Source organism: Bombus impatiens, unplaced genomic scaffold (assembly GCF_000188095.3).
Source record: "Bombus impatiens unplaced genomic scaffold, BIMP_2.2 scf_0132, whole genome shotgun sequence".
Classification (NCBI taxonomy): Eukaryota; Metazoa; Arthropoda; class Insecta; order Hymenoptera; family Apidae; genus Bombus; species Bombus impatiens.
Window position 1 is genome coordinate 218,680 of NT_176551.1, and position 8,878 is coordinate 227,557.

Sequence of the window (8,878 nt, forward strand, 5' to 3'; positions counted from 1 at the left end):
TGAAATGTATCAAAATTAACCATTTTTAAGTTCTGGAGCTTTGAAAGGACAAATTGGAGTTAATTGGTTATTTCAAATAGAAAGTAGTATACTTATTGTCTATTTATAATATCATATATTTTGTATACGTATATATACGACGACTATGTTGATTTGATTTCATTTTTGCAATTACGCATACGAAATTTTGAATTTACACGTTGATCAATAGCGACAACTAGCGACGTTATCGGTAACTAAATTTTGTTATTACGAATGGTATGGCTACTGATGTTAACCGAATAGTTTCGTTCGAGGTTAAGTGTTGAATTTTTCTTAATCCGATCCTACATGTTTTACTTCGATTTATATTAATTATTTCATTGAGATTTTTATATAACTTGGAGGTGATAAAAGATGGAGCGCAACGAAGAAGATTGGTCGATAGAATGTTCAGACGATGAGAAATACGAAATGGATGGAAAAGTGAGTAAAAGATGGAGGAAGGACTAATAGAATGTTGTTTATCCAGTTCGTTCAGCTCTCTCCCTTTTCCTTTTACCTTCGTGCTCATTTAGAACGAATGGACTTTGAAACCTGACGATATATTAACATTGATCGAGGCCCTCGAAGCCAATAACAGAGCTTTGGAACTCGACTGGAAGTGTCCAGGTAGAAGAGGTCCATCACCTGTTCCTTCAAGCAATCGTCAGCAAGATAATGGCTCGCAGGAGTACAAGTATCTACTATCCCACATTTTAACTTTAAATGTTGAGATTGATGTGCCGTGTCTCACAAAAGTATTTCAACACTTAAGAAGATAATGAAGTTTAGCCATAATATGAGATACGAGATTGTCTCTTGATTATACTAAAAATAATTGACTATTTCAGATCTTTTCACAGTATACATTCATAATTTATAATTTCTATTACATTTTCAGATTGATTACAAATTTTATCAATATAATTATGATACTTGTTTCTCGTTACAGTGCTAATGAAATGTCAAAATGTTTCATATACTGTGCGTAATATATTTGTAAAAAGTTTCTGTACCCGAATACTTTCACGAGTCACTGTTTGTCATATAATTCTAGTACACAGCTTGTCATATCATAGCTTATTTTCGTTCTATTGTATCAATTCCATTTGTATTTTTGTTTAGGACCGAAGAAAAGTCAGACTTTGATTTCATGGATGAGATGTCGTCGCCGAGATTACCGGTTCGTAGAACTGGAGAAAGTACTCCAAAAGGAAGTGCTAAGAAGAAGACTGCAAGTTTTAACGGTGTACTATCAACTATGTTACGACATCGTAGATTAGAACAGCAAGAAATTAATTCGAGTCCAAAAAAGATCGAATCATCCGTATCAAAGATGCAGCCAACGTAATAATCATCCGTATTAAAGACGCAGCCAACATAAACGTTACATTGATGCATTGCGGTATAAATGTTATATATATATATATATTTATAAATTATATTTATAATAAAGTTTATATTAAATTTTGATACACGAATAGTAGTCAAAATCTAATTGGTTTACTAATCGAAATTATATAGATCTGTGATTGTATTTTGGGCGATTATTATTTAATTATATACATATTCACGTATATACTGTGTCATATCTCACACAGAGTGTATTACGTTCAATTATGAATAATATTTTAATTTGGCAATTAGACACAGTTAATCAGTGTACATTTATTTAACAGAGAAATGAACGAAACATGATATATGTTACAAGCATAGGAGAACTGAGAGAAAAGACAGAACAAAAAAAGGAAAGAATGAAATATATGATTTCATGGGTTTCCTTTGGCTGGGTGATTGCTTTTAGCCCAGTCGGGAAATTCTTTGACATCGTAAATTATAGTACCCCATATAGCAAAGCAAGCAACATTTACTATGAGAGAGAATATAGAAGGACCGCAACCTCCTATCATTAGCCAGTTGGTTGGAATGTGCCCGACGGCTGCTATGATTGCATTTGGGGGTGTACCAACTGGTAATCGAAAAGAGTAAGAACACGATATAGCTGCTGGTATCATTAAATATATGGGATGTATCTCCATTGCAACACACTGTACAATAAAGTGATTATTAACAAGCTGAGGATAGATTATTGAATAGCATTATAATGTCCATGTAATTTTTTACCATTTGTGCAATGACTGGTAAAGTAATGTTTGCGATACCGACATTGGAAGTGAACTCCGTAATAGTGCCAATAAACAAACAAACAAACAGCATGATCAATACAGGGGGAAAGTATCGTAGCGGCACCAACGTCTCACCGACCTTCCTTGCCAAACCGGAAGCAATGCTGCCTCTGGATATCGCGAATCCACCGCCCAAAAGGAACATTAAACTCCAAGGCATCTTTCTTTGGATCACGTCCCATGTGACCAAACCTTCTGAAGATTTGACGGGTCTCTCACCGGCTATGAAAGCAAAAATAATGTATAGATAAACAGATAAGTTGTATTATACAGAAGAACTATTGCCCATACATAATTGCCTCTTTTATACTCACGGTCTTTGTTGTAGCTACGAAGAAAATCCAAATCTTTCGGAATGAAAAACATCATGATAGATATGAATATGACAGGCGTTGAATCTCGAACATCTCTGTCAATGAAATTCATAGATGAGTAAAGGTGCACAGTGAATATGTATTTATACATGCGCGAATTCTTTTTTCATTATGAGAGATGAATGAACCGTATGTAAACAAATATTTAACATTTCTGTTATTGCTTCAGACCATCCTCGTACGAAGCCTGGTTTTCGGAATAACCATAAAAATATACAGGTAATAAAAAGGACGGCAACTGCTGCCTCGTGAAACGTAATGCCACCTAGTTCTTTGTATCTTTCCTGTATCACCTTTAAACAGTTTTTAAACAGATTCAATAAATGAATGAAAGTAAATCGTGTAAGGAATTTACAACTATTCGTATTACTTGATTAGTAACCGTTTCTCCTTCGGTTCCAATATTCGCTATCTGTGCATCTTTGCTATGGGGTCTAAATAAACCCATGAACATTAGCTGAAGGTAAATCCACGTTAAAAAGACATTAATAATCATTTGTGGCATTTGTGCTATCATCCACTGTGTGAAACTAATGCCCTCGGATTCAGGAAATGTGCTTTCAAAAATACCCTTGAAAGTGAGATTAGTTCCGGTGCCTACAAGCGTTCCCGTACCTCCGAAAGTTGCACAGTACGCTGCGGCCATTAAATAAGCTTTCGTTACCTTGGTCGGTTTCCGTTCCCTACGATGTGTAATGTTAGAATCAGAAAATTGTTATCTCCTCCTTTGCTTTCTTTCTTTCTTTCTTTCTTTCTTTCTTTCTTTCTTTCTTTCCTTTTTCCTTTTTTGTTCTTTCCTTCTTCCCTCCCTTGCTCCCGTCTCTAATGCTTATTCATTCTCTAATTCCCTCCTTACTCATGTTTTGTTTATCTTTCATATTATTTCGTTCCATATCTTACGGTGGGTCCGTTGATCCTGGAGGAACCGGTATCTCCTCGAAGACGTGGCAGAGTCCAGCCTGAAAGGAACATGATAAGTAACACAAGAAGAGAATTAAAAAGAGAAGAGAACAAAATTAGATATCGCACCTGTTCTAATTCATTCAAAACCGCAAATATGATCGGCACCATCATGGCAGTTGCTGCAGTATTTGAAACCCACATGGATATGAAAGTAGTTACAACACAAAGACCGCCAAGTAATTTTGCATGAGTACAGCCAACTGTTCTCATCACCCCAAGGGCGATTCGTAGATGTAGTTTACTGTGTTCAATTGCGACAGCAAGAACCAAACCTCCTATGAACACCATTATAGTATCGTTCATGTAACAAGCACAAGTATCTGCTGTGCTTAATATTCCAAATATTGGGAATAACACCAGTGGAATCAACGAGGTAACTGCCATGGGGAAACATTCAGTGATCCAATATCCAGCCATCACTAATACAGCGTAGGCGCATCTAGTTTCCTACAAATATGATGAAACGAATATTCTATCATCATATTCTGTCGTAGATACATAAAAATCGCACGCTTGCTTCATATGTGTCACGCAACTCGAAGATCTTAATTTTTCAACAGAAACATTTTTAAGCAATATTTTAACTATTTTGTTTCGAAGCGTTTTAAACATAATGACAATATTTTGTTAAACAAATTTATAGAATAAGTAAACTAATGATCATAAAATAGTTGTATGATCAAGTGTTTTTTTCTTTTTTTCATTTTTAATTGTACATGTAATATATAATTAATAATTGTGTCATATTTGAAACGAGTGCCGGCGTGCGCGCGCGCGCGCGTGTGTGTGTGTATATACTATACTACTAATTTAGATATTAGTCTGATACCGGATAATTATAAACGAGCAGAGGCGGGATCAGTATCAAACCCCAGGTTATAGCAAACAATATTTTCCAGTATAGCTTGATAAACTGCCCAGTGAGGATTAACTTTTCTTGTGTTGATAACATTTCTTCTTGCGCAGTTGATCTCGTCGCCATATTTCTCTATCCTTTTTATCGTTTCTTCCAGAGTAAATTTGATACCTTTGGTTAACTAGCAAATTTTTTCTGTCTATACAGAAAAAGTGCCCATTGACTATTTGTTCGTATCTACGGATGTTTACTTTATCTATCTTTCATTTGTTATACTCGTACATTTCATGATTGTCTTTATCTGACACGTACAGGGTGAGGCATCTGATATTGTGGTATTGATTACGTTAAGCTTGATTAATGACTAAAAGAAGTATTTGTATACTATTGTATTTGTTATGACATTTACTTATATAATAATTAGTTAGGTTTAAGTACAATAGTAAATTAATAGTATTAAATTTCATGTTAATTACATATTAAAGTTCATGTCATTTATCATTAGTAATACTTTCATATAACTAGAAAGAAACTGTGGAAATGAAATGCAAGACTAGCTAAAAGAACGCTACATCGGAAGATAAGGTTATGTAAGTACAAATATTTTTTATAGTCACTATATTTGTCGGAAATCACAAATTGAAACAATCAACTATCAATTATACATATTAATAAGGATCAACATTGGATCTGTTATGTTTAAGATGTCTATTCATGCGCTGTATATTAATAGTTTACTAAATACATTACTACAAACATATGTTGGATATAAAGTTTTGTAACTTCTCTACTTGCATGTATATACATTCTTGTATTGATTTCAAATTTTATCATATATCTAATCATGATAATCATATCTCATTACAGATTTAACGTAATTTATGTAAAATATATAATATAATATATAAAAGTTTCTTTCATGGTGAGTGTCTAAATACTTTCATGGATCACGAAATAAATGTTATTTTTATTTCGTATCTGTAGCGCGATCTTAAACATGGCGCGCCAATCTGTGTGCTGCAATAACGGGCGAGAAAGAGGGCGATCTTGAAACCCTTTGCACCCCTTATGCGCTCTCATTGCATCGCTCTTAACAGTAGTTGTTCGATTCAACGTGCCTCACTCCAACCCTCGTATTCTTAGGCAATATTAATACCGAAAAATATCCTAAACATTTAAGTGAACGTGCGTCCAAAGACGTGTGTTTTAACTAGCACGTTTTCGATAAGGTAAGTAAATTGTATATTATGCACAATGTGCATGTGTATTTGCAAAATTTTGGTATTTTATGTTTGTTTGAAATACGTTGATTGTATAATACTTGACCGTTGAGCTGAATCTGTTAGAGGATAGAATTGTTTCGATTTCCTTTTTTTAATATTTTAGTAGTTGACACGATGAGACGAGATCAAATGGTAAAGGACAAAATTCAGTATGAATGTTACTATATTTGTTATCCTTTCTTTATCTAGTATTAATACTAAGGTAGTTCTTGAATAAAATCAATGACAGCTTTTGTGTCGTATCTAAATGTTGTCAGTTTTTACGTCGAATCAAACGGACGAATAAATAAAAAAATGGGTTTGAAAGAAGGAAAAGAATCGAACGCGAAAGCGATCTGCGTAGAAAGCAGAGGGAATTATTCTTTTCTTTTTATGCTTGTCCAAACTTTATGTAACTTTTTTTCTATTTCGAGTACAAAATCGTACAAGACCGTACAAATTCGACAAATCGAAAGAAAAGGAAGGAAATGCGAGTTATAATTATCAAGCCTATTACAGATTTCCTTATCGTTGTAGTTCAGTTACTGCAAATCTAAAATCACGAACGTATAAACACATGGTTCCTTCATCGATAACAGATTTCGTAGCCTTCGCTGTGATTGCCTGAAAAATGAAAAAAACCAACGAAATTTCAAAAAAGTCGGATCCATACACACAGCGTCGAAAACCATTTTTGCAGTGGGACACGTTTGGATCCTAGACGTTGAAACAAACTCAAGAATAGATACTTGTACAAAAATTTGTTTATTCTTTAAGTTATTACATAAGCAATCGAATTTTATACACTATGCCCATACATCGAGTTGATAAGCCGATAAGAATAGCAGAAGGGAGTGAAATGATAATAATTGTGGCAAAGGTGGGACAGAGGGTGCGAAGAGAACACAGTGGTGTTGGCAAGTAGGTGCGGGTAAGAGACAGTGACATGAAAAGGAAGAGGCGAACAACTAGGCCCCAGCAGAGAAAAGGAGAACACAGGCACATGTATTTACCTATACAGTCAGAGAGTAGCGTGTATATATGTACATCGGCTGGAAGGATGGCGAATGCCGCGATATCGATCCCACGCAATATTCCCACGCGTTGTTCCCAGTAGCATTTCCGCGGGCGTAGCGACGTCGAACGTGGCCGCGGTGGTGATAGTGTCTTTTTTGCCGGTGTGACCGTTACTTGTCAACTTTCTGCACATTTATACATATCATTGCTGATATAGGCGAATACAATCATTGGCCTTGACCATTGAACACTCCTATTGGCAATCGGGTCCCGATTAAGGAAACGAATGATCGAGCGATTTTCAAGATCCCGAAGAATATAAGAATAGTTGGCTGAAAGTAATAGTGTGAATACGAAGTAATATTTAATAACGCCATAGACTGTGTTTCATGACTGTAAAATCATTCAAGAGTCTTCAATCGATTCGTCATTTCCCTCTTTTTCCCCAAAAACAAGCTGCACGATACTTTTCCCTAGAAAAGGACAGGTTACACGTATTGTCTGGAAAGAACAAAAATGCTAGAGAACTCAGGTGGCTCGTGAAAATGTTTGAATGTGTATAAATATTGAATGAACTTGTAGATGCTTTTTGTGGGTATATTGTGGCTAAGTATACGGAATATTTTGCAATTTCATTAGCAGTGTAACGGGTTGACTTGCGATATTCGTTCGTATTTTTATCGATAGAATGAAAAAAATGAAAGCTTTATAGAACATTGTTTTACAAATTCAAAATGTCAAACACTGTAACGAACACTCTGTTTTCTGGAAATTTTCTGTATTTTTGGATATCATGCGAATTCTTAAATTAGTTTTAGATTTTTTTTAAACGTTTCAAAATCCGCAGTATAATATAGTAATGAGACTGGATTATATATATATATATATGATATTTGTATTGATTGTGTAGGTATTATATTGGTAAAATTTGAAACAAATCTGAAGATATTCTCTACAGAATATTTCAGCCTCAAATTGAAAATTTTAGGGTGGTTTCATAGTTATGAAACGCAGTGTACAGCCGTTAGATGAAATCAGGCGAAGAAAAGTAATGGAACGTTTTAATTATTGTTAATATTTGTTGTCTTTCAGGTAATATCGTGCGATCGTCGGTGAAAATGTGGGGAAGAGCAAGTATGGCAGCTGTAATGGTCCTGTTTCTAGCGTGTTTGTGCACGTTGAATGTGGCCTATGCCAAAGGTATAGTTTTTCTTTGCAGTTCTAACCCTTTATACTCGTGACTCATCTGTTCACATCGATTTGGATATAAACCCTTTGATAGTGTAATACAGTGACGAGACGAAGAATTCAGAATGATTTATAAAATGACTACAATTTTTTTGTTGTTTCGATCTTTTGCATATTTTTTACATTTCTGGTATATTATTAGAAAAATATGTACTTTCAACTTTTTAATTTATTAGTATAAATAATTAATAATCAATAATAAATTATTCGAAGAAATGAGAAAGGTAATTACGGAAAGAAGTTTCTTTACGAAGAAAGATCTTCCTTTTCTAAACACACTGTAGTCTCTACATAATTTTTAAACTATCACATTAATCATTAGGAACAATACTTACTATCTTCTTGTAAACTCAATAAATTATATATTTGTTGAATTCTATTAAAAAAATGAACGATGATATATAATGTATATTTTCTTTACATTTCATTTACAATTAAATTATGTTTATTCACTGCTTGGAGTAATGTCGATGGCATTTCTATTAATAAAAGAAGAATCTTCTTCATCCGACATATATATTACAATCTACGATAGAAACTATTCGAAAATGTGGGAGGTTACTTGTAAGCCTGATTTTAGACGTTAAAACAATGAAAAGAGTATTTTATAAAAGAGTATTTGTTTCAAACTTCACCAATACATTCACGATTATCGGATCATTGCAGTGCCAATGAAATTTCAAAATGTTTCCTCCACCACTCACAGATAATACTTCTACAAGAAATTACTATATACAGGGTGGTTGGTAATTGGTGGTACAAGCGGAAAGGGGATGATTCTACGCGAAAAAAGAAGTCGAAAATATAGAATAACAATTTTTTTTTTTAATTTTTCCATCGAGACAACAAAGTGCACGCGTACCGAGCGAAAATTCAAAGTCGATTTTCTCGAAAACGAAGCTTCAAACGAAAAATTTTTATTCTGTATTTTCGACTTCTTTTTTTGCGTCG

The 8,878-nt window shown here is 34.2% G+C and overlaps 3 protein-coding genes across 9 annotated transcripts in view; 2 read left to right on the forward strand and 1 right to left on the reverse strand.

The window, feature by feature from the left end:
- Positions 1-134: 134 nt before the first annotated feature.
- LOC100747479 (PAXIP1-associated glutamate-rich protein 1) lies at positions 135-1,850 on the forward strand. Of its 2 annotated transcripts, XR_004461054.1 has the most exons (4): positions 136-465; positions 558-718; positions 1,147-1,426; positions 1,701-1,850. XR_004461054.1 is itself a non-coding variant. In XM_033318962.1 (3 exons), the coding sequence occupies exons 1-3, from the start codon at positions 397-399 to the stop codon at positions 1,370-1,372; spliced, it is 456 nt and encodes a 151-aa protein (XP_033174853.1). In that variant the 5' UTR covers positions 135-396; the 3' UTR covers positions 1,373-1,598. The 2 variants fall into 2 exon arrangements, 1 of the variants encoding a protein (XP_033174853.1); XM_033318962.1 differs by lacking the exon at positions 1,701-1,850 and having other exon boundaries at positions 135-465; positions 1,147-1,598.
- Positions 1,669-4,547, reverse strand: LOC100748876 (protein I'm not dead yet). Its single transcript, XM_033318964.1, has 8 exons — positions 4,374-4,547; positions 3,611-3,991; positions 3,482-3,540; positions 2,952-3,264; positions 2,732-2,874; positions 2,522-2,616; positions 2,146-2,429; positions 1,669-2,069 (listed from the first exon to the last, which is right to left on the reverse strand). Exons 1-8 carry the CDS (start codon positions 4,524-4,526, stop codon positions 1,791-1,793), a joined length of 1,707 nt encoding a protein of 568 aa, XP_033174855.1. The 5' UTR covers positions 4,527-4,547; the 3' UTR covers positions 1,669-1,790.
- Positions 4,548-4,618: 71 nt separating this feature from the next.
- The window catches only part of LOC100747593 (uncharacterized protein CG3556), a 15,086-nt gene continuing 10,826 nt past the window's right edge, over positions 4,619-8,878 (forward strand). The window contains exons 1-2 of one of the 6 annotated variants that reach the window (XM_024365212.2): positions 4,619-4,747; positions 7,772-7,879. In XM_024365212.2, coding sequence (XP_024220980.1) covers positions 7,798-7,879 — 82 coding nt within the window. In that variant the 5' untranslated portion in view covers positions 4,619-4,747; positions 7,772-7,797. Of the gene's footprint in view, positions 4,748-4,914; positions 4,991-5,428; positions 5,630-6,261; positions 7,037-7,771; positions 7,880-8,878 lie in introns of those variants that run through there. The other 5 variants (XM_024365211.2, XM_003486743.4, XM_033318953.1 and 2 more) reach the window with 5 other exon arrangements.